The 25444-nt window shown below is 35.5% G+C and overlaps 1 protein-coding gene across 3 annotated transcripts in view; it reads left to right on the forward strand.

Moving 5' to 3' along the window:
* Positions 1–25444, forward strand: part of LOC145265570 (poly(A)-specific ribonuclease PARN-like) — a 160256-nt gene that overhangs the window by 40390 nt on the left and 94422 nt on the right. For all 3 annotated transcript variants that reach the window (XM_080121542.1, XM_080121543.1, XM_080121544.1), the window contains exons 9-11: positions 4421–4547; positions 19125–19181; positions 22014–22091. In XM_080121542.1, coding sequence (XP_079977668.1) covers positions 4421–4547; positions 19125–19181; positions 22014–22091 — 262 coding nt within the window. The remainder of the gene's footprint in view (positions 1–4420; positions 4548–19124; positions 19182–22013; positions 22092–25444) is intronic.

A 25444-nucleotide genomic window follows, 5' to 3' on the forward strand; every position in this document is an offset into this window, starting at 1 on the left:
GCAATCCATACATGGTCTGATAGTAAATTTGTAGAGATAAAAATAGCCTTGGGTGCGAGGAAGTTTTTAGAACAATAAAGAAAATCGATTTTACGAGAATCAGAAAGAGCAATGGATCTAAAGATTTGAAATCCAAGAAAGATTTGAAAAGATAAAAAGACTAAGAAGTTTCAGCGTTGATTTCTCTTCAAAAGCATTCATAAGAATCTCTGGAAGAAAAGGAAAACGTCTCTGGTTGAAAGATATGAGTTGAATCTTAACAGGATTAAATTAAACAATTCATTTTGTACTCCAATTTATAACTTAACCCAGGTTAAACTGCTTATTTAAAACTAGCCGGAGTGCCCGGCGTTGCTCAGAAGTGTGTATCGAGCAAAAAAAAAAAAAAAAGTGGTGGCAGGCAGGCAGGCTTGAACCCGTACCGCAAATGTGCAAAAGAATGTGAAAAAAAAAAAGTGACGTCTGTGCTATTGCACCTACCGTAAAATCTGGAAGTGACGTAGGTTTCAATTAAAGCTAGACAATCGAAAAGAAGAGATGACTTTCGAAAATATCGGCGAAAAAAGCGACCCCCCCCCCTCCCTCACCTCCCTGTAGAAAAGTGCCCAGTTGAGGGTTAGGGAATTATTTTTTATTTTTATTTATTTATTTATTTTTTTTCTTTTGGCCAATTTTTCGATATTTGTCGTCTGAAGCGTTGAGCTTCAAAACGATACCGATCTCGTGAAAATCCGTCGTCTCTGTCGAAAGTTTTAAGCAGGCAAACATACATGCATGCATTTAAACAGAGAAATGAGATTCATATCATAGATGATTCGAGGAAGATGAAGGAGAAGCAAAATGGAAATAGTGGCAGCATCTGCATAAATGTTAATATTCTGAATGATATTCTCCGGAAGGTCGTTTATCCATAGATGAAGCAGAAGTGGCCCTAGAATAATCATGTTTGACACACACTGGTTCACGTCAGATCACCGAAGTTAAGCAACAATGAGCTTGACCAGTACCAGATGGGTGACCATTTAGAATTTCCAGGTGCTGCATGTGCTCTTCTCTTATCTTGGCATTGTTTCCAGTCGTCCTGGACTCCTCTTTGCCACTGGACTTGAGCAGTGCCGTCTCAGGATAGGTGCGGTTAGGGATTGCGCAACCCTTGCCACACAATTACACACGCAGCTGCCCTTACATGGGGTTATCCTTTGTCTTTCGAGACTGAACGGAGGCATCGATCGAGAGCCCTGGGGAACACCAGCATTGATAAGAAAAGAGAATGAAGGTACTCAACCAAGAGTTCCTGTTTACAGTGCCTCGCCACGGGACAGTTCGATACCAGGGTCGTTTTTTAATGTGGAGAAAATGAACAAAAATAAAAATTGTCTCCGTCGTGAAGGATTTCTCCTCCACTGAGAGAGAACAAGAGATTAAAGTGTAGCATCTGAAGAACAGATACTACACTTTGATCTTGGCCCGAAGGCCTAAAAGCTTCGATCAGAAAGAAAAGAATGGTACCAATATAACATTATACAAAGCAATAAAAACATTTTTACTTTATTTTTTACTAGCATGGGTGTTACATAGGCTGTCCCCTTTCCATGTAAATAAGAGTAGTATTAGATAAGTGAAAATGAGATTAGGATAAGCCGAGACTCGAACCTTGTAAGCAAGGTTAAGAAGTGGAATGTTAGAATTTAGTCTATTGTTAAATTCTATTAGAATAGTTATTGTTGCCGGGTGTTTGGAGGTGTAAAAGAAAAAAAAAGTTTTAGTAGGAACGTAGGCTTGAACCCCCCCGAACCTTTGATGCGGAGGTGGAAAGGAAATGGAAAAAAAAACCTGCGACCTAACCATCTCGCCCACTGGAATAGATGAATTGATAAGTGTATTAAGTTGACGTTTATAAAACGAAATTAACATGTGCGACAACGTTAAGTCGCGTGATGTTTGACCTAGTTTTGCGCTGGAAGCCATTTTCTGTTTTTCCTGCTACGCGGCGATCAAAATATATCTTGAAAATAGCTTGTAAAAATCGAGTAAATTAAAGATAGCTGTGATCAGAATTCCTTAGTCATAGATATTATCATTTAGACAGCATATAAAAAGTTTTAAAAGGGAGAGAGTCAATGTAGAATCCTTTTGTAGACATACACAAAAAAGCGAATATACATACATACGTTTTCGCTTTTATATATATAGATTATATATTTAAATATTAGACATTTATAGATTATTATATATTATAATATTAGACATTCATATATTATTATATATTTAAATATTAGACATTTACATAATATTATATATTATACATTAAAATATTAGACATTTACATATTATATATCAGCAGGGGGTACCTGGCGTTGCCCGGGTGTTTGGAGGTGTGCGTGGTTTTGGGGATATCAAAACTGGGGGGGGGGGATAAAATAAAAATAAAAAAAGTTTTTGTAGGGAAGTATGAGGATTGAACTCGAACCCTTGAGGCAAAGTTGGAAATTAAAGTGTGAAAAAAAAGTGACGTTAACCATTGGGCCACCGTGAAATACTAACGGAAACATGTTTGAATTTATTTATTTAAGTATTAAAAACAGAATTGACATGTCTCCGCAATAAAAGTTAACTCTGCTGCTTCTATTTGATCTCATTAACGAGGTCAAATAGAAGCCATGGAGTTAACTTTTGCTGCGGGGCAGCGTTTGGGTTTGTTTACCTAACTTTGGCTTTTTCCTCAAGATGTTGAAGGGGGAAACCAGCTCCCCATTGTCCAGATTGAATAGCAATTGTCTGATATAAGGAGTTTGGCCCCACATTGATCAAAGCTGATTGCTTCTGGATGTTTCCCAGTGCGATTGCCGGGAACAGTGCCTTAGCTTTGAATTAGTTTCGCTTTTTATACGAAAAAGCTGAACGAACACAAGACGGGCTGAAATAGCAATAATTTTGTAAAAATCGACGTAAATAAATCTAGAGGTGACCCACGTTCCCAAATCCTAGATATTATTATCTAGGGGGTATATAAACAGTTCTAAGCGATAGTAACCCCCCACCCCCCGGGAGCATTGGCGAAAAAGCCTTTGCGAGATATACATAAAATGATTACACACATTTTGCCTTTTATATATATAGATTGATATGGTAGTGTGTGTTATTTTCTGTGTCACGCTTACATCCAGGTCGTTTAATTGTTTCATTTCTTGTCATAGATAGTTTTACCAAGAATTCTTCAGCTTTGGTTTTGGTTTCAATTATGGCTGAAGAAACTTGAGTTTTATATATATATATATATATATATATATATATTTTCATAACTTATTTCGGTTTTGATTAATCTAATGCACCCAGGTCATATGGATATATTTTTTTTATTTTTGAAGTCGCAACTTTATAATAAATAAAAATCAATAGAACATTAACTCTATAATATACACAAAATCTGTAAGAATTAAAATATATTGAAGTGTATTTTACGACCTGGCTAGGCCGGGTGTCCCTGCTAGCTTAGATAAATACTTTAGCAGTTTTAACAAAAAAGCTACAATAATATCAGAGCGTCTCCATTTACATTGAACATCTGCAGAACGCCAACATCAGTATATTACATATGAATGAGTTCTCTGTGTAATTTCCACAGATCTCACTAGTTAGAAATTCAATTAAATTTTTTTTTTTTTTTTTTTTTTTTTTTTTTTCAAATAGAATATTCATCTTTAGGAAATTGGATAGTTCTTTTTTTTATGCCATGGTGGTGATAAGTCCTGGCATTGTTTGAGGTGCTTGAAGTTCAGTCAAAATGATGTTCATATTTCTGATTACAGTTATCAGTGTCTGCCTAATGCACATGTAATGGCATATAAGAGGAAAAAAAAACAAAAATAAAAGAAATTGTCCAATTTCCTGAAGATGAATATTATATTATTCGAAAATTTTAAAATAAATTTTCAATTTTATTTTTGATAAATAGCAATATTTATTAAAAACTATTTTATTTTTGATAAATAGCAATATTTATTAAAAACAATTTTACACTCACCTGGCCTTTCTAACCATTAAATCTATAATTTTTTATTTTCTTAGATAAAATAAAAAAAAAACCCTACTTAATCACTTTATGAGTTTTGGAATATGAAATATTCGTTCCATGGCAAGTATGTGCATCATAAATATATATATATATATATATATATATATATATTTTTTTATTTTTTTTTTTTTTTAAGTGTAATTTTAAATAAGCACCAAATTGTTTTTATTTTCTTAGTTAAAATAATTAATAAAAAAAACTACTTGATCAATTATGTGAGTTTTGGAATATGAAATATTCGTTCTGTGACAAGTATGTACATCATGAATATTTTTATTTTATTTATTTATTTTTTTGTAATTTTAAATAAGTACAAAATTGTTTTCTCTTTTTTTTTTTTTGTAGATTTTCATCAAATGTTCATTTAGAAACGAAAACTGGTGAGAAGAAAGAACGCTTCATTGTTATTACGAAAATCTCTGGAGAGGAAGATCTCAGAAAGAAAGAATTAGAAAGACACAATTCAGAAATGGTAACTATTTATTCTTTCCTTTTCTTTTGTCTTAGCTTCAGGTAAGTGGCCACAACATCAACAACTTGAGATATGTAGATGACGCTGTCATTATCGCCGACTCTGAAGACTGTCATATTTGGGCTGGTGCATCTGCTACTAGTCTCTCGCTCCTAGACAAGGTTCAAGAGAGTCGGCAATTTGATAGGCCCTGAACTGGCATCTAAGCTTCAGCCTCTGTCTCATCGAATGTTGCATCCCTCTGCCTTTTCTACAAGTATTTTAATGGTGAATGTTCTGACAAACTTGCAAGCACTTGTGTCCCCACAACGTAAACACCCTCGACAAACCCGACAAGCAGCTAAATCCCACCCCCACACAGTAGTGATCTCTAGATGTAAAAGATCTTTCTACTCTAATAGTTTCTTCCCTAGAACCGCTAAAATTTGGAATTCTATTCCAGGTCCCTGCTTCCCCAACTGTAATGACGTGCAGAAGTTAAAGTGTAACATGAACTGACATCTTGCTGCCCAAATCCCTACATAGTACCCCAGCAGTTGTTGCCCCTGATAGTAGCCCCCTACACCAAAGTGGCAATGTGCCTTGTTTGGGGTGAAAATATATAAAAAAAAAAAGGCTGCAAAAGACCATGGAAGATCAGATAACAAACATAAATTTATAAGACCAAAAAATTCAACCTTGATCGCCCTTTGGGGCCTGTGGCACAGTTGATAGACGTTGAATCTCTACGGTTCCAGGTGATGATTGTCTGAAGATAGCGGTTTCAATCCTACCCAAAGCCGGCTAGAGGCTTACTTGGCCAAAACGTGGTGAGAAGACGACAACTATGGATGGCAGTAATTGCAGTTGATGCAGTCAGGAGATTCAGAGTTCCTATCCGTCGCGGTTACCACCTGACGAAGGCCAGAGGAATAGTTGGCCGAAACGTTGTGAAACAACTAATAAAAAGATTCAGATAATTGTCCGCAATAAATAAAATTAATAATGAATTCCAATTAAAAATAATATAGCTGCAAAAGATTTTAACAGTAACAGATGAAAGATGAAAATAAAGGATTTTCAGCTCAATACAAAGACAACAGAATGCATGGTGATCTTGAAGAAAGCTGTTATATCACAATGCAACATAGTGCATGAGAGACACAGAATCAGACGAGTAAAAACCTTTAAATACCTTGGTTGTACTATCTCATAGGATTAGCGAATCTCTTGACAAAGGCTTCCTTTCTAGGGCAATTGCTCTTGACATATCAAAGGCCTTCGGCAAGTTATGGCATAAAGGCCTACTTCACAAGATTTCCCGCTACGGTATAACTGGAAATGTTTTCTCAATCATTAAATCCTTTCTCTTTGATAGGTTCATAAGAGTAGTGGGGTTGATTGACAAAAATCAGAGGCCCGCAGTCTTAATGCTGGAGTCCCTCAGGGGTCCATCGTGGGCCCAACTCTCTTCCTTATCTACATCAATAATCTCCCTAAAAACATACTTAAATCATTCGTTGACATCTATGCTGATGACACGACCATCTACGGAAACACATCAAAGGCTGTAAATGACAAAGTTCTCTCTGATTCTCTCTCCTCTGATCTCGAACGCGTGGTACAGTGGCTGGTTACCTTTAATGCATCTAAAACTAAGCTCCTATCTTTACATCATCAACGCTCTGATCCCCATCTGGCATCAATTGGAATGGATGGCTCTCATCTAGGAGAAGCCCCATGTTTTGACAAGCTTCTGGGCTTGACCTTTACTCCTGATCTGAAATAGAACACGTACATCAAGTCTGTTGCCAAGGTCGCTGGAAAGATGGTAGGATCCTTCTACCGCTCCAGAAGATATCTCACTACTGATGCAATTCTCTATCTATATAAAAGCCAAGTACGTCCAAGGATGGAATATTGCTGCCATATCTGGGCAGGAGCTGCAAAAAACAGTCTATCCTGCCTTGACAGAGTACAAAATAGACTTCGTGGCTTAGTGGTGGATACCCTTTTCTCTTCCCTGCAACCTCTCTCCCACAGAAGAGACGTTGCAAGCCTATCTTTGTTTTATCGTTACTTCCATGGCAGGTGCTCGTCTGAACTCCAATCTCTGGTCCTCCCTTGCCAATCTTTCACGATAAACACCCGTCTAGGTGAATCCACTGTGAAAAATTTCCCTTGCTCTTTATCTGTGCCTAAATCAAAACGTATATTCCATGAACAAAGCTTCTTTCTTAGAATTGCACGCCTGTGGAACTCTGTTCCGTCTGCCTGTTTCCCACCTGACTACAACCTGGATGTCTTCAAGTCCAACATAAACAAATTCCTGATAAACCGCCCCCTTAATTAGACACTTTATTAAATCTCAACACTAACGTATTGTACATGCAATAACCCTTATCCCTGAGTGGCTTCCAGGCCTTGATAAGTGGTGACCACCTTCTAAAAAAAAAAATAAATAAAATAAATAAATAAATCGCCCCGGATGGCAAGTGTGACACAGAAATCAAGAAGAGAATTGGACAATCTAATACAACTTTTAACAGCATGAAATGCATTTTTACCAACAATAAGATAAGCCTCAAGACAAAGATACATGTTGTTAGAGCCTACGTCTGGTCCATGCTTCTATAGGGATGCGAATGATGGACCCTAACCAAGGATACAGAACAGCGAGTAGACGCAGTGGAGACGTAGTTCATCCGGAGAATCATGAAAGTCTCACGGACAAAAAAAAAAGAAATGCAGAAGTAATGGACATGGCTCGATACAAGAGATCCTTTCTCAATATCATCAGAGAAAGACAGCTCAAATTTTTCGGCCATATAATCAGGGATGACAGACAAGAGAAACTGTTATGGAGTGGCAAAATATGCAGAGGAAGACAACGCACTGAATTTGCAGACAGTTTAAACAAATTTGCAACGAATAAAGAGAGCACTAACAATGAGCTCATGAGAAAGATCGAGAATAGGGAAGAATGGAGAGCCATGATTGTCGGATGTCTGCAAGACTAGACCGAATACCTTTAGCAGCAGCTTCATTCTGGTTATTTGAATTTGAGATGAAATTTGATGATTTTGATTATTATTATTTGGTTGAACTCGGAAGGACCAATAACGCGATGGAGATAAATGTTGAGAAATAAACTATTCTAAATGAGTCTTTTAGCGGTTGAAGGTTCACTCCTTTGTGCAGGCGATACTATTACAATTACAAATTACTTAAGACCTTTATTGATGGAATGATACAGTAGAATGAAGAAAGTCTCTCAAAAAAGTATTTTTTTTTTTTTTTTTTTTTTTTACAGCGGAAAAACATGTTTTTATGAGAGCGCGTTAAAGGCAGCCATCTTGGATGTAAAAAAAAATTTGTTTGAATTTTAGAAACGACAAAGGGAGATAACTCCAGTTAAAGCGCCGATACTCCCTCCCCATCTTTAATACTAGCTTTTCTTCCTAAAAATCGAACATTTTGCTCGGTATCATAAATTGTTTTTTCGCTGTAAAAAAAAAAAAAAAACTACTTGATGAAATTAAGTGAAATTTTTTTTTTTTGGAGAACTTTGTTGCATAACGGATACATACAATTTAAACTTTTTTCGATATTTTCATTTTTTAATGTCTTGACTAAACTGTACAAGTACAAAAAAAAATTTATTTTATTCATTTAATGGTGTTTCTTCAGATTGGCACTCATAGCAGAAAATACAGAAATGTCTGTATGATGTTATGGGACAAAAAAATCAGCTAATTTGATCAAGTAGTTTTTTTTTTTATTTTTATTCAAGAAAATCAAATTTTACTGTTTTGATAAGGGCGAAAAAAAAAAAAAAAAAAGCATCCAATAGACTGGTGAACAAGGGCAGACAACCCTAATGCACATGGAAACTGTCAAAATAATCACTGATTACCTCCCCTTATATTCTCTACGGAAACTTGGCCTCGTCTGTCACTTATCAGAAAAAGACAGCAAATTTGTTTTTCGTGACAAAAAAAAAATACTTGTGATATTTGGAATATGAATTCTTCATTCCATGACAAGTAGGTACAATATAAAAGTTGTTTTTTTTTTTTCAGATTTGTTTATCGCTACAAGTGCCAATATGAAGAAGTACCCATTTAATAAAACAGTTTTTAAAATTATTTGATGTTCTAACTTCAAATAACTTTACAAATGATCCGTTCTCTGTTCTTGTCCAGAATTCCTGTTAAAAAAACAAAATCAAAGACAAATTTGTATTATGTATGTAACTGTGACGAAAATGAAAATATCATTTTTTTTTTTTAAATCACGTAAATTGATCAAGTAGTTTTATTTTAATAAAGAAAATCTTTTTAAAACCATTTATGGTAATTCCTAGGCATTACGATTGCTGAATTATCTCCCTTTGTTTTATTTATTTTTTTTTTTTCACATTGTTTTCAAAATGGTTACTCTTTGGTTACTCTTAAAATTTTTGGAGTACGATATTTTCGTTTTATAATGACTGCGTTCATTATACAGATTTTTCCTTATTTTTATTTTTTTTTACATATAAGTAGAATTCGTGACAAGAACCTCAATCTCTCTCTCATATATATATATATATATATATATATATGGATCTTGTAATCCTAAACTAACTTATTAATAGTATATTTTTTTTCATTTTATATAATTATTTTCTTCTCATATATTAGTAAAAATAGTAACTGCATTATTTTACATTTTTTTATTGGGGAAGTGGTATTATCCACTGGAGAGCCATGTATTTAACAGCTGTCATTTTTTTTTTAAAATCTCCGGAACAGCTACATGGTAAGCAGCTAAAGATCCCCGTTTTCTATTTACAAAATTTTAGTTAAGATTTTCTCTTTTCATCCTTATGTAGTTAAATTCTGTTTTTAAATTGAAGACTTTTGAGAAATCGGCTTATGCAAGTGTTAAGTCTATTTCTTTTAAACAGCTTTAGTTAATGCCTTTTTTTTTTTTTTTTCATATATAAATAAATTCCCTTTTGTCATTAAAAACTTTTTGGAAGTCGGATTATGTAGGTGCTTAGTCTGCGATAGGTTAAAGTTATTTTTTTTCCTTCTGGGAATTTAAACTGCATTTTTTATTTTTATTTTTGCATTTTTTTATTCAAAGCTTCTTTAGACTATATATATATATATCTATATTTTTATAAAGTAATAGGGTTCGTGTGCTTCTGTCTGTGTGTACAGCTCTCCACCATCAACGAAATATAAAGGAGGTAAGAGGGTAGATCTCTCCTGGTAGAGAAACATTAGAACCCATTTTAGGATGTTTCTGTTATAGGAGACATAAGAATCTATGCCTAATTTCTTTATATACTAGTCTACAAACCACCCCCATATCGAATGACTTATGCTCATTTGCATATCACATTATATTAAATCTCTTTAACTAATTACCTCGACCTTATTACATATTGGAAATATTTTAATCATTTCAACTGTACTATTTACAAAATCTATTTAACATTTAATTATTTAATATATTTTCATTTAATTTTATATTCGATTTATTTCACTTTACGTATATTATCAAAACAATTCATTGGCGAGCAAAGCTTTATGTTTTGGGATTGTATTGAAAATGTAATGGAAATTTCAATTTCGTTCCGTTTTAATCTTTTATATTTTACTTGCCAATATAATTGAAAGAATACAATTCAACTATCGTAATTTTATATAAATAAACAAAAACAAATATTTTAAAATAAAACTTTATTAAAAAAGAAATAATTTTATTTTTAAATGAAAAAAAATCAATTTAGTAAAATAATTGTATTAAACACCCCCAGCCTTGTCAGCAAACCTGTAAACCTATAAAAGTTAACATTTCGAATGTAAACAGTGATTTTTCGATTTTGTTAGCGCTTGCCGCAATTAAAGACAATTAAAACGGAACTAACTTTATTTCCATTCTATTTTTAAACAACCCCCAAAACATAACGCTCTCTTCCAGTTATAGCCAATTTTTTTTTAATTAAATAAAACAGGTCAAAATAAACAGATAAGCGCATTTTCTTTTACATTTTTCTTACAACCATTGTGGGGTTGTTTTGAAAATGGCACGGAGATTATAATTTCGTTCCAATTTAATCTTTCTGGTCGAGCCTATTTCGAAAGCCTGTCTTATCATAGATTTGAACTACAAATAATTTATTACATTTTGATTATTACTATCTTAAGACTTAAAGCTTATATTTATTTCATTTTTCTATTTATATATTGAATTAGTTATTTCCAGTCTTATTTAAACTTAGTGCTTTCTTTAAACCGGATGAACCTTTTATAAAAATATGAGTTTAACGTAAAGAACACGAACAAGGTTTTATTCAACTGAATTTCTTCCAGTTTACTAACAAAATATATAAATTTAAAAGAGATATAAATAATAAAATAAAAAGGTTATGTAATTTAAAAGAAATACACGTACTCACAAAAGCAGAACTTTTTTTACACATTTTTTTCTTTAAAACCATAACAATGAGACTAACAATTACTTAGATCTTAGTAATTATTTGTTTTAATAGAACTGTTTTAATTGTACTGTTTACTTAGTTAACCTAAGTTGGTATTACATTTATTTTACATTTACTTTTTTTTTTAATTATTACTTTTAGACTGTGACGTTTACACCCGGAAGTAATGAGTCACACGTAGGTCGCTTTTATTCATTCCTTTTGGTCAAGATCAAAGTGTAGTATCTGTTCTTCAGATGCTGCACTTCATTTTCTTGTTCTCTTTCGGTGGAGGAGAAATCCTTCACGACCGAGACAATTTTTATTTTTGTACCTTTTCTCCACGTTAAAAAACGACCCTGGTGTCTAACTCTGTCCCGTGGGGAGGCATAGTAAATAGGTACAATATAATTGTTTATAATTGTACTATTCAGAAATATTATTTATAGTTCGTCCATTTCAGTTAGTATACATTTCCTTTACGCTTAATTAATTTACAATCATTAATATCGTTAAACAATTCCGTTTAAAACCGAAATTATGCCACCCAAACGAAGTAGAAACGAAAGTGAGGAAGAAAGAATGAAAAGATTGGAAGCTAATAGACTAAGAGTTGCTGCAATTCGCTCCAATGAAAACAATTCAGATAGAGAAAGACGTCTAGAACTTAACAGGATACGTCAAAGAGAAAGGAGAGCAAGACTGTCAGATTTGGAAAGAGAAACCCAACGTGAAGCTGACAGAACTAGACATGCTGTAAGGCCGTTAAATTCATCACAAGATGAAATTCAAGAAAGGCAAAGATATGCACTGGAAAGAGAAGCAATATTACGATCGAATGAATTATATGAGGTAAGTAGACGTACACAAGGTCAGTTGAGAGTGGCTCAACGACATCAGAATGAATCGGAAACCCAACGAAGCTTTCGCCTATACCAAGGGCAACAACGAGAGGCTGCATGGAGAGAGAGTATGACTTTGCCCCAGCAATTGACAGAAAACGAGGCAGCTAGACAACGAATGACTGCTTTGAGACACCATGAAATAGAACACTGCAATAGAAAAGGATTGCTCTACAACAAAAATGACTCTCTCACTACAGCTGATATAGGAAAAATGGACAAAGTATGTCAACATTGCTCAGCTGTAAAATTTAAAGGAGAAACCCCTGGTTGTTGTTGTTCTTCTGGCAAAGTTGTGCTTGATAGCTTTCCACCACTGCCTCAGTTGCTTCAAGATTTGCTCTCCGGCAATGGTCCCATCTCTAAAGATTTTCTGCAAAATCTACGCAGTTATAACAATTGTTTTGCAATGACATCATTTGGTCACAAAATTGCGTCAGTACATGGGTGGAATCCTTCTTTTAGAATTCGAGGCCAGGTTTACCACCAGATTGGGAGTCTTTTACCACCTGAAGATGAAACAGCAAAGTTTATTCAAGTCTACTTCTTGGATAGTCTGGAAGAGGAACTACATAATCGGGGACGTGACAGTAGACTCAATAGAGACATTCTCCAAAGTCTGACTGAATTTTTACATGAGAACAACAGCTTTATTTGTCAGCTGAAAACAACAAAGGAGAGGATTGAAGAAGAACACTTGGTAGAACATAAAGTTGTCATAAGGGAAGACCGAAGGCCGCAAGAAGAGCATCCACGGCGATTCAATGCTCCAACAACAACGTATGAGATTGGAATATTAATGGAGAATGAACCAACAGCTAACCGGGATATTGTCTTGCGTTTTAGAAATGATACATTAAAATGGATCTCCGAACTACATCCCCTCTACGATACTTTAATGTACCCGTTAATGTACCCCTATGGTTCTCCATCTTACAACATCTACATGAAGGCATCCAATGGGCGAAAAGTTACCCAACAGCAATTTTATTTGTACCATTTAATGACTCGGCCTGGAAACTATTTTCTCTGGTACCGAAGGCTATTTCAACAATGGCTGGTGGATGTGTACTGCAAGATTGAAACAGAACGTTTACAGTTCCTGAGGCGTGAGCAACAGACCCTGAGAGCTGACAATTATAGCAACTTGAGAGATTCAATTCTTAGGGAGGATGGGAATCCAGAACAGTTTGGTCAACGAGTTGTACTTCCGGCAACTTATACAGGAGGCCCTCGATACATGTTTGAGCGTCAAAGTGATGCCATGGCATATGTTCGGCGAATGGGCCGAGCCGACCTCTTCATCACGTTCACAACAAATCCAAAGTGGACAGAAATTACAGAAAATTGTCTTCAAGGGCAAGACCCTCAGGATCGTCCAGATATTGTTGCCAGGATTTTCAGGCAGAAGCTAAAAAAGTTACTTGAATTTATTAAAAAGGGAGGATTTGGCAGGTTGAGGGCTTTCCTGTACAGTATTGAATATCAAAAAAGAGGACTGTCGCATGCACACATCCTCACCTGGCAGGCCCCAGAGGACAAACTTCTACCAGAAAAAATGGATCTCTGCATAACTGCAGAGATCCCTGACAAAGAGGAAGATCCTGATCTTCATGCTAAAGTGATGGCACATATGGTGCATGGACCTTGTGGACCATTTAATCCAAATTGTCCATGTATGATTGACAACAAATGTTCCAAAAAATACCCAAAAGAATTTCTTCAGTGTACCGAGCAAGGCCAAGACTCTTACCCCAAGTACAGGCAAAGAAAACCAGAAGATGGAGGCCAGACTGGTACAATAAGGATGAAGAGAAATGGTCGGTATGTTAATCAAGAAATAACAAACCAGTGGATTGTTCCGTACAACAAGGTCCTCCTTCAGCAGTTCAACGCTCACATTAACGTAGAAATTTGCAGCTCGATCCAAAGCATCAAATATGTCCTCAAATACGTGAATAAAGGATGTGATCAAGCAGTGTTTGAACTACAAAGAACTGATGGAGCAGCTAACCAACAAGGCCAAGTACAAAGTCACATTGTGGATGAGATCCAGCAGTTCCAGAATGCAAGGTATGTCGGCAATTCAGAAGCGGCCTGGAGGATATTGGAACATCCCATCCATGAACATTTCCCCCCAATTGTACAACTTTCTGTTCATCTTGAAAATGGGCAGCGTGTCATGTTCTCAGCTGATACTGCTCTGGAACGAGCCCAAGGTCCACCGCCTGCCACAACTTTGACAGCATTTTTTCAACTCTGCCATGAAGATGACTTTGCAAGGGGTCTCAAATACGTAGAAGTCCCTGAGTTTTACACTTGGAACAAATCGACAAAGAAATGGATGAGAAGAATGCGTGGGGTACAAGTTGAAGGTACTGAAAATGATGATGTATGGAAGGCACCATGCATTGGGAGAATCTACACGATTAGTCCAAAAGCAGGGGAGTGTTATTTCTTACGCCTGTTGCTCAATGAGGTTGCTGGTCCAACTTCATTTCAAAATTTGCGAGCATACAATGGTCAGGTGTTTGAAACATACAGAGCAGCGTGCCTTGCTCGAGGCCTTCTAGAAAATGACCATCACTTGCATCAAGCAGTAGGAGAGGCAAGTGCCACTCAATCACCTTCAAATTTGCGAAGCCTATTTGTGATAATTTTAACAGCCTGTGAGCCAAGAAATCCTCTTGAGATCTGGATGGCTTTTCGTGATGTAATATCTGAAGACATTCTTCACAGATACAGGCAAGAAGTTAACAATCCAGAAGCAGATTTTAATGAGGACATCTACAATAAAACTCTTTGTCTAATTGAAGAAAAAGTTCTCCTTATGTGCGGTCAACCATTGGCAAGCTATGGATTACCTGCACCAACGCAAGGGAGAGATGAAAGACTCGCGAGAGAGTATCAACGTGAAGTTACTTATAATCTTGAAGAACTTTCCCTACAAGCAGAAAATATGCAAGAAAAACTGACCGATTCTCAAAGAGAAGTTTACAATTCATTCATGGCAATGTTGGAAGCACAAGGTGAAATGAACAAAAACATGATGTTTCTTGATGCTCCAGGTGGTACGGGCAAGACTTTTGTAATCAATTTGATCCTTGCAAAGATTAGATCCATGAGAAAGATTGTGCTTGCAACAGCATTCAGTGGCATTGCTGCTACTCTACTACAAGGTGGCCGCACTCTTCACAGCACTTTTAAAGTACCCTTGGATACTCATCGAATGGATCAGCCAGTTTGCAAAATTACTGGTAACTCAGCCTTGGCAAATGTAATTAGACACACCTCTGCAATCATTGTAGACGAAGCCCCAATGACGCACAAGAGTGCTTATGAAGCAATTGACCGAACACTGCAAGACATCACAGGAAACAAGAATCCCATGGGTGGCATTCCAACCTTATTTTGCGGTGATTTCCGTCAAATCCTCCCAGTGGTTAAAAATGGCACAAGGGCTAACATTGTCAATGCAAGTTTGAAACAATCCTATCTCTGGAGGCACGTTATAGTAAAGAGACTGACTACTAATATGAGAGCCTATATCTCTGATAACACAGCTGCAGCAGACTTCTCAAAATTGCTTCTCCAAATCGGTAATGGTCAGTTTCCTATCACTTCTTCACCTGACACAATTAAGATTCCAACTGCGCTTGGTAAATGTGTCGGTAATCAGAAGCAACTGAAAGACAAAGTGTACCCAGACCTGCAAAACAATGGAAAATCACCGGATTGGCTTGCTGAGAGGGCTATTATTTCGCCATTAAACAGCAATGTGAATCATTTGAACAATTCAATAATGGATGAATTTCCAGGAGACACAAAGCAATACAAGTCAGTTGATTCGGCTACTAATGAATATGAAGCTGTTCACTACCCTGTGGAGTTTTTAAACTCTTTGGAGATATCTGGAATGCCTCCACACATTTTAAATCTCAAAATTGGATCGCCAATCATGATTCTTCGATCCTTGGAACCGCCAAAAACAACAAACGGAACCAGATGTGTTATCACCAGATTGCACACCAATGTACTTGAGGCCACCATTTCCTGTGGTCCCTACAAAGGTGAAACCGTTCTACTGCCAAGGATCCCCTTAGTTCCATCGGACTCAGAACTTCCATTTAAATTCCGGAGACTCCAATTTCCTGTGAAGGTGTGTTTTGCAATGAGCATAAACAAAAGTCAAGGTCAGACATTTAACACCATTGGCGTAGACTTGACATCAGACTGCTTCAGTCACGGTATGTTCTACGTCTCCATCAGCTGGACAGGAAGTTCAGAAAAACTCTACATTCTGGCTCCAAATCAAAGCAGCAGAAATGTAGTTTACCCTGAGGCTCTTCAGTGAAAAGTTCGAGAAATGGATATGAGGAAAAACTGACATGATCTGATTGTGGTAAGTTTTTAGTATTGAATGTGCAAGATAAAATTTAAGCAAGAGTTGAAAATGACTTCAATGAAAAATTTACTATGTAACATCAAGTAACCTTCCTTTTTGATGAAAATGTTTTGTGAAGTTCCTGATTGAATTTCAGTCACTACAAGAGGTAGTTAAAATGTTAATCACCTTATGCAATCGTTGCTCTTACAACATCAACTTACTGGAAAGGTGCCCACAGATTTTGGTACCCGAGTGCGCAACAAAGCTCCGTGCGAAGCACGGGTATCTTTGCTAGTATATATATATATATAAAAACTAATGCATGTTCATTGAAGAGCAGGGATCATTCCTGTTTGTTTTTCTTGCAATCCATTTTTTTTTTGCCTTGAACATTAATTTTGAACATTCTGTATAAGTGTAAAAAGAACTTTGCCGTAGTCACGAACGTTTTTGATTTCCATGGATCGTCTTCAGGCGTGTGATGAATTAAAAACCTTGCATTGGTGAATTTATTGAAAAGTCGATTAAAATCTTTTAAAAACATTAAAATCACTTAAGCGTGCCTTCCCCTTCATATGAGCCTGATTAATATCTTCTTTTTTTTTTTTCATACGGATATAAAGGGGAAGGTATGCGCAAGTGCTATTAATGATTTTAAGATTTTTTTTTTTTTTTTTTTTTTACATGGGGGTCACCACTTATCAAGGCCCAAAGGCCATTCAGGGATAAGGGTTATTGCGTGCACAGTAATCAATGAGATAGTATTGTAGTAATCATTAGTATTGGGGGTATTTCAATGGATTTTTCAATAAATTCACTAAACGCAAATTTTTTTTAATTCATTACTCACCTGAAGACGATTCATAGAAGTAGAAAACGTTTGCGACAAGGCAAATTTCTTTTTACATTCAAACAGAACGTTCGAAGAGAAAATGGATTGCAAAAAAAACAAACAGGAATTATCCCCATTCTTCAATTAGAGAAAAAATGTTGCCCAAATTTGCTAATAATAAATTAAGAGATGAGGAACAAAAGTTACATATAACTTTATTATATTATCAGATTATCAGATCAATGAGAGAAAATCTCTTTAGGCCATGGTATTTCGAAGCTAAATTCTTCTCATCAGAAATGAAGGTTCAGAATTATATAAAATATAAATAAAAGTGGACTTAATAAGATGGCCACTCATAGGTTATTTATAAAATTTGATTTTTTTTTTTTTTTTTTTTTTTTTTTTTTTTTTTTTGAGAAAAATAAAACTACTTGATCAGTGTATATGATTTTTGGAATATGGTATTTTAGTTTAGTGTAAGTTCTTATAAATCAAGGGGCCCTTGATCTCTACATGAAGTACAGATATTCGAATATTCTATTTAAGTGTTCCTTTATCTTTGAAACCTTGAGTTAGCAAAGAAATAACATTAATTTTCCTCTCCCTGTGGTATACGATATACTTGTTTTGGTCTTTGATGGTACTGATTTGTGAACAGAATGTCAACACAATAATGAAGATTTTGTTATTTTTAGAAGCGTTGTTTGATTTGACAATTACAGTGTAATAAAGTGTTTTTAATCTTTTATTGTATGGGGTGCAACATATTCGGTGCCTCTGTTCAGTCTCAAAAGACAAAGGATACCCCCTGCAGGGGCAGCTGCGCGTGTAATTATGTGGCAAGGGTTGCAATCTTTAACCACATCCCTCCTTAATTGGCACTGCTTGAGTCCAGTGGCAAAGTAGAAGTCCTGAACGACTGGAAATGATGCCAAGGTGAACGGAGAACATATACAGCACTTAGAATCCCAAATCGTCACCCATCTGGTACTGGCCAGGCTTATTGTTGCTTAACTTCGGTGATCTGATGGGAACCGGTGTTTCAAACGTGATTATGCCATATGGGGTACAACATAAAAATATTTGAATGGTACATAAAGAAGAAAACCATCCAGAAAGGAAAAATTAACTCTAACTTGCAAACAAAGAATTTGTTACCGTGAAATTTATTGGGCGATTTTCTGACAGAATTTTGTTTACTTTTATGTTTAAGGCGTTTTCAGAACTTTAAATATTTAAGTGTCGGTTTTCGATGCCATTTTTCTTATTTGTACTGATCGCTCAACAGTTCAGTAGAACTCCAGGATACGGCATTAAAAATTAGTATCAAAATACAGTATATAATACACGTATATAATCAAATAACATTATAAATAACACCTTAAGGCGGGGCGAATAACATAACCAGGGACTAGAAAAACATTGTATTCCACATTATAACCTGAAAAAAATGTATCCTAGGGCCACCGTAACCTGGGGTTCTATTGTATATGTTTTTCAACGCGATCACACATTTTAAAGTGAGTAAAACCTTTTCCAGATAGGTAGAAGAGTAACTTATCTTGCCTGTGCTAACACTTAGATTTTATATATTTGTTCTGATGTTAGTGGTTGATGATAAAGACACAGTAACAATCGAATAAAGAGGTATTAACAAAAATACATAAAAGACGCAATTGAACAATATTTGGCAGGACTACTTTGCGTGTCTGTGTCCGACTCTCTGGTAAACCGCTTCTCGTACCCGGAAGTGACGTGATGGAATAGTTCATTATTCTCAGTAATAGAGGTGCGTCCCTAACAATATTTGAATTTTTTTACCACTTTATTGTACCTTTGTGGATTGTAAAACAACCCATCCCTCTTTTTTTTTTCTTTTTCTTTTTTTTTTTTTTTTTTTTTAAATTTTATTAAGTGTACAGGGTGAGCTTATTTAAACTAATAGACTTTTTCTTGTTTCTTTGTTATTGTTTATTAATGTTTGTTTTCTATTTAACAGGCAGATCTGAATAACGCTGTGGGTTTCTCTCGTATTATCAGGTTGCTGTCAGATTCAGTAAGTTCACATGATTTTTAATTATGTTTTACTAGCATTTCAGCCCAGTTTTGCCCGGGTGTTGGAGGTGTATGTTGAGCAAAAAAAAAAAAAAAAAGTGGTCAATTTAACTTTGACCCCTATTATGACCCCTTAACACTTATTGTTTTGGGCTCAAATCAAGTTATTAAGTTAGATCCATGTCCAAGGAACCTATATCTAAAATTTGAATTGTTTATACCCAGAATTGTCGCAGGAGTTTGGTAGAGTTCTCAAAGGTCAAATCGTTGAACTTTGACCCCTTAACAGCTAAATTTCTGGCCGAAAACCGATCACAAAGATTTTCCCAAATCTCAGTACCCTGTATATCAAATTTCGAGTCTGTACGCTTAAAATTGACAGACTTATTGTGTAAGGAAATGTACACAGACACGGTCAATTTTATAGATATATAGATTACCATCTAGTCACTCCTTATCAAGGCCCGAAGGCTGTTCAAGGATAAGGATTAATTTGTATCTTTAGAGGACCGCTCATCAGGAACCTGTCCACATTAGACTTAAAAAAAACCATGTTTAGTCAGTTGGGAAGCAGTTCCATGGTATTGTTCTAGAGAGATACAGTTCTAGGGAAAAACTTTGCTCATGGAATTTTTGCTTAGTTTTAGACACAGTTAAAGAATAATCTAACATAGCCTGGATGCACGTATGCAAATGTACGTAAATTGACGTCACCGGTAAAGAAAAAAAAAAAAAAACTAAAAAAGATAACGATCACATGAGAGATGTGGATAATGTTCAAGATCACGTGCGAGACATGAATGACGCTTGAGAAGACCATCACATGAGGGATGTCACAGTGGTATCTAGAGAATGAGGAAATAAATGTCGTACAAAACAAAAAGCGAGTTAAAGTTTTTTCCTATTCTTAGTCTCCCTTGCGACGGAATATCCACCATGTTGGTTCTTTGATAACGTTACAATAAGGGAAATTGTGGAGTACTTGAAACGATATCGTCTGGCATGTTTTTTACTGTTTAACCTTTTCGTGACGGGATTGAATTATGTATATTTCTATCCATAAATTTACAAGTAAATACACATTGATCTTTATTATTGAGTGGACTGGTCCATTTGACATGATGGTCAGTCAGGGTTCAATCAAAAGATAGTAGAAAGACTGTTGCAAGGAAAGTGGGCTCCCGCTACTGAGCTAGAAAACTTCTAACGCCTGCCAGTATCCTATATCTCTGTAAATCCACTATCCACCCATGCATATAGAGTATTGTTGCTACATCTGGGCTGGTGTACAAACTACTAGTCTCTCTCTCTCTCTTTTTTTCTCTTTCTTGTGGACAGGCTGCACTGTGAAACTATCAATATCCTCCCCCCTTCAAAAAAAAGTATTAGGAATTTTAAAAAAACAAAAAAACGGAAATAAGTTTATCAGCAGAACAAAGGTATAGGAAGTTAATAAAGGAACACAAAAGAAAGCTAAAATAGGATTGTTAATCACAAGGAAAAATATACCAAAAAAAAAAGGAAATAAGTTTATCAGCAGAACAAAAATAAAGGAAGTTGTTCACAAACGAACACAAAGAGAACTAAAATAGGATTGTTAGTCAAGGTGTGGAAGTGACCGGAGACAAAAGGACCAGACAATGGAAGTCTGTTTAGAGTTAGTTTATGGACAGTTTTAGGGGTGTCAGTGAGTTTTTCAACAGTTCACAGCAGTTAGGAACAGTTTATGAAGAATCTTTGATCTGTGACAGTTGAGGACAGTTTTCCAGTTTGAGACAGAATGCAGGTTATGGCTAGGAGCAGATCGAAATTAGATGATGAACCCATCCACGATAGACGTAGATGTGGACCATTAGCTCTTATAGAGTTGCTTTCCACGATGGTGTCACACATGCACACAACTGATGTTTACGGAACATGTTTTCGGGGGTTGTGTTTTCTTTCAAGTTGTTTTATTTATCTACTTGTGAACCACTGCCCACCCCTCGCCTGCATCACACGACGATACCACGGCCAGAAGAGAAGATGAAAAAGCAATGCATGGGATCAACGTTGATCATATTTCTGTCTAAGATGCCTTCAATAACTTCCAGACTTTTTTGTAGAGGCATTTAAAATTGTCGTTGACTCTTAAAGATTCAATGCCATTGCTATACAGCTTATGAGATGACCAATTTTTATGATTTGAACTTCAAAGTCTGATTGTCACAGCTGGTGAATTTCAAAAATACAATCTGGACATGAGGACCCTTTAGAAGAACAATATGAAATAAAATTTTGTTTTAAACTTGAAAAGATGCCACAGAAACGTATGGACTACTTTGGAACCATTTTGCATGAATCAAGCATTAGTTTTTTAGTAGCATAAGAGATTCAAGGAAGGCAGTGAGTCTGTGAGGGGTGATGAGAGGTGTGGGAAGAGTAAGGACATCAGAATACCAGAGTTGATTGGCCAAATAAAGAATTTCATGGATAAGGACTGTCGTGTGTTTATAGAGACAATAAGTGCACAGTTTGATGTCAGTGTGGGAACTGTACACACAAGTATTCGTGCGGAACCGAAGATGTGAAAGATTTGCACGAATGCACCAGTCCACAACTTCATCCTTGTCACGGCGGAGATTACTTTGAAGGTGACTATAGTTTCATGTGTATCAATAAAAGTGCCTATACAAAAAAAAGTTTGTAAACTTATTGTAGGCTCCTCGTAATTCTTTATGTAGTACATCGCTTATTTATCTATGCTTGGCACTGTGTGGGCTGCATCCTGACTTTTGGTTTCTGACATCTTATCTATTATTTTCATTCATTTTCACCTTTTTTGTATTTCCAGGGAAAGTTGCTGATTGGTCACAATATGCTCTTGGATTTAATTCACATTTTACACCAGTTCCATGCGCCGTTGCCTCCCGTGAGTTTCCTTTCTTCTCGACTCGTAAGGGGAGTAATTAGCCTAAAGCAAAGTTTACCAAGATGTATTCGTGTTGAAATGTTAAAAATAAAATTGAAATAAAAACTATGAAACGAGGATCGTTCACATTACTTGGATTCTTTGGACCACTGTTTTTTTTTTTTTTTTTTTTTGACCACTGTTCTCATCTTGTGTGCTATTTTCGCAACATCGTGGTCAATGTAACCTCTGACGTTCGGGTCTATCCTGTCGAACTTGGGTATCTGCACAGAAGTCCAAACAGAATCCTTTAGGCATATTTATCCTTGGGCATCCAAAATCAACAGAAATTAGATCTATATATGGCATAATCGCATTGACACATCGGTTCTCGTCAGATCACCAAAGTTAATCAACGTTGAGCCTGGTTAGTACCAGATGGGTGACCATTTGGGACTTTTAGGTGCTGAATGTGCTCTCCCTTTATCTCGGCATTTGTTTCCCGTCATCCTGTACATACACTTCACTTGCTACTGGTATTTAACAATGTCAACTCAGGAGAGGTGTGATTGGAGATTTCACACCTCCTGCCACAAAAATTTCCAGCGCAGGTACCCCTTCATGGGTATATATAATCTTTTTTTTTTTTTTTTTTTTTTTTTTTTTTGAGACCATTTCTCTAATGATCTGGGTTAGGGTCCCTGTTGACTGCTAGTATAATGCTGGTTTTGTGCAATTCTAGGAGGTCCACCTTCCCATGCTTTATCTTTTCTCTTAAGAAGGGGTTAGTTTATTGCTAGTTGTCTGAGGCATCCTTACCAGGCACTTTTTGCAGATTAGAGTACCCCTCCTCAGGGATGCTTACTTGTTAATCCTACTTTCCAACCCTGGTGTCATAGTTCTTACAGTGAGAGAACTAAATACCCCCTTTATTCAATTCATGGGGGTAGCATGCTCTTGTTCTATCAAGGACCCATGACGTAGTGGATAAATTACTTGATAACATTCAGTTGTAGATTACAGTGCTGGATGTTCAAGGTTCAGTCCTCAGTGTGGGTGACACTACAAATACAATTGAGAAATTACTGAGGACTTTTATCCAGGTACGGTTAACGAAACGTGTGCATGCTATTCCCATGGATTAAATAAAGGATTTTGTTCATATTTCTGAAGGTAAAACTTGTTTTACGATTGTTTTAAAAATGAAACGGAAATTTAATTTTGTTCTGTTTTAATTTTTTTTTTTTTTTTTTAAATTGCGCATGCATCCAAAGAAATTGAAAGATTAACATTTTTTTTTTTTTTTTTTAAGGCCCAGAAGCCACTCGGGGATAAGGGTTATTGCGTGTACAGTAATCAATGAGATAGTGTTGCAGTATTCGTTAGTATTAGAGATTTGATAAAGTGTCATTACTTAAGGGGGGGGGAGAGCGGTTCATCAGGAATTTGTTTACGTTGGACTTGAAGACATCCATGTTGAAGTCAGGAGGGAAACAGGCAAGCGGTAGAGTTCCACAGGTGTGCAGTTCTAAGAAAGAAGCTTTGTTTATGGAATCTATGTTTTGGTTTAGGCACAGATAAAGAGTGGGGAAAATTATTGACAGTGGTTTCAGCTAGATGGGTGTTTATTGTGAAAGATTGGCGAGGGGGGGGGGACCAGAGATTGGAGCTCAGACGAACACCTGCCATGGAAATAACGATAAAACAAAGATAGGCTCGCAACGTCTCTTCTGTGGGAGAGAGGTTGCAGGGAAGAGAAACTGGCATCCCCTACTAAACCACAAAGTCTATTTTGTACTATGTCAAGGCAGGATAGGCTGTTTTTAGCAGCTCCTGCCCAGATGTGGCAGCAGTATGAATTGTGCTTTTTTTTTTTTTTTTTATATAAAAGACTTTTTATTTTTATAAAATGAAATTAACACAAACAAAATAATTTAATATTTTGATGTAAAAAGTCAATTTGGTATACCCTTTTTGGTATTTTTTTTTTTATATAAGTCCAACGGACCGTTCACATTGGAAATGTCGACTTTTATAGGCTTTTGGGTACTTTTGCTTACAATGAATAGACACCCCCACCTTCCCCATGTTAAGAATGGCTTTCAGAATTTGACACTCTGACATATGACTGTTTTTAGGCAATGCTTCATAGAAACCTCCTACTTAAATCTTGTTCCCAAAATTTTGCTATTGCATAAAAATTATGTTTGCAACTTGTGCACATATCGATGGTCGTGCTATCCATGTTGTTTAACTTAATTTTTATTTATTTTTTTATCAATTTTTATTTTTTTATCAATTATTTTTTTATCAATTTTTATTTTTTTATCAATTTTTATTTTTTTATCAATTTTTATTTTTTTATCAATTTTTATTTTTTTATCAATTTTTATTTTTTTATCAATTTTTATTTTTTTATCAATTTTTATTTTTTTATCAATTTTTATTTTTTGGGCGCATGTGGAATAAAAAAAAGATTAAAACAACAAAATTTTAATTTCCGTTCCATTTTTTAAAACAACCGTAAACGGAGCATTCTCTGCAAATTTTACTTTCCTGAGTTCAACAAGATACACCTGAAGAAGGTCAAAGGTTGCATCAACGGAAACTTTGTGAAAATAGCACTCAGGATGAGATTAGTTTGAAGAATCCAAATAATCTATATCTATGCTTTTATATAAAATTCACTTGTGTGTGTGAATTACTTCTTCATATGCATGTCTATATACCCTTTATGTAAAATTTCAAATGTTTAGACCCAAAATTGTCTGAATAGTTTGCTAGAGACCGCAAAGGTAAAATCTTTTGAACTATAACCCCTTGGCAGCCAAATTTTCAGCCAAAAACCGATTAAAAAGCTTGCCCTATGTCTGAATACCCTTTATGTAAAATTTCAAATATTTAGACCCAAAATTGGATGAGTAATTTGGTAGAGACTGCAGAGGTAAAAATCTTTTAACTTTGACCCCTTAACAAATATCAGCTGACATGCTATTGTAAACAAACACAGACGGAATTTGATAAACGACATCATTATTATTTTTTAAATTAAAAAAAAAAAAATTTTTGCGAAGTAGTCCACCGTGCAAATTGTTTCTTTGTAATATATAATATTATATTGATTCTATAATAATACACACACAGTCTGCATAAATTAAAATATTATTTTTAATGTATTGCATGACCGGGCAACGCTGGGCAGTCAGCTAGTATAATAAGTTTATTTAAAATTGTAGTAATTTAACTCTTTGAAACGTTAAATATTCTGTTATTTGATTAAAAATAGTTGTCAGTTATATATTCTTCAAATCAATAAAACAAATGTAATTTTAAAAAATTTATATTTAGATTTTTTTTTGCATTGTTTAGCTTGG

This window comes from Euprymna scolopes, chromosome 40 (genome assembly GCF_053919585.1).
Source record: "Euprymna scolopes isolate OS-2025 chromosome 40, ASM5391958v1, whole genome shotgun sequence".
NCBI lineage: Eukaryota > Metazoa > Mollusca > Cephalopoda > Sepiida > Sepiolidae > Euprymna > Euprymna scolopes.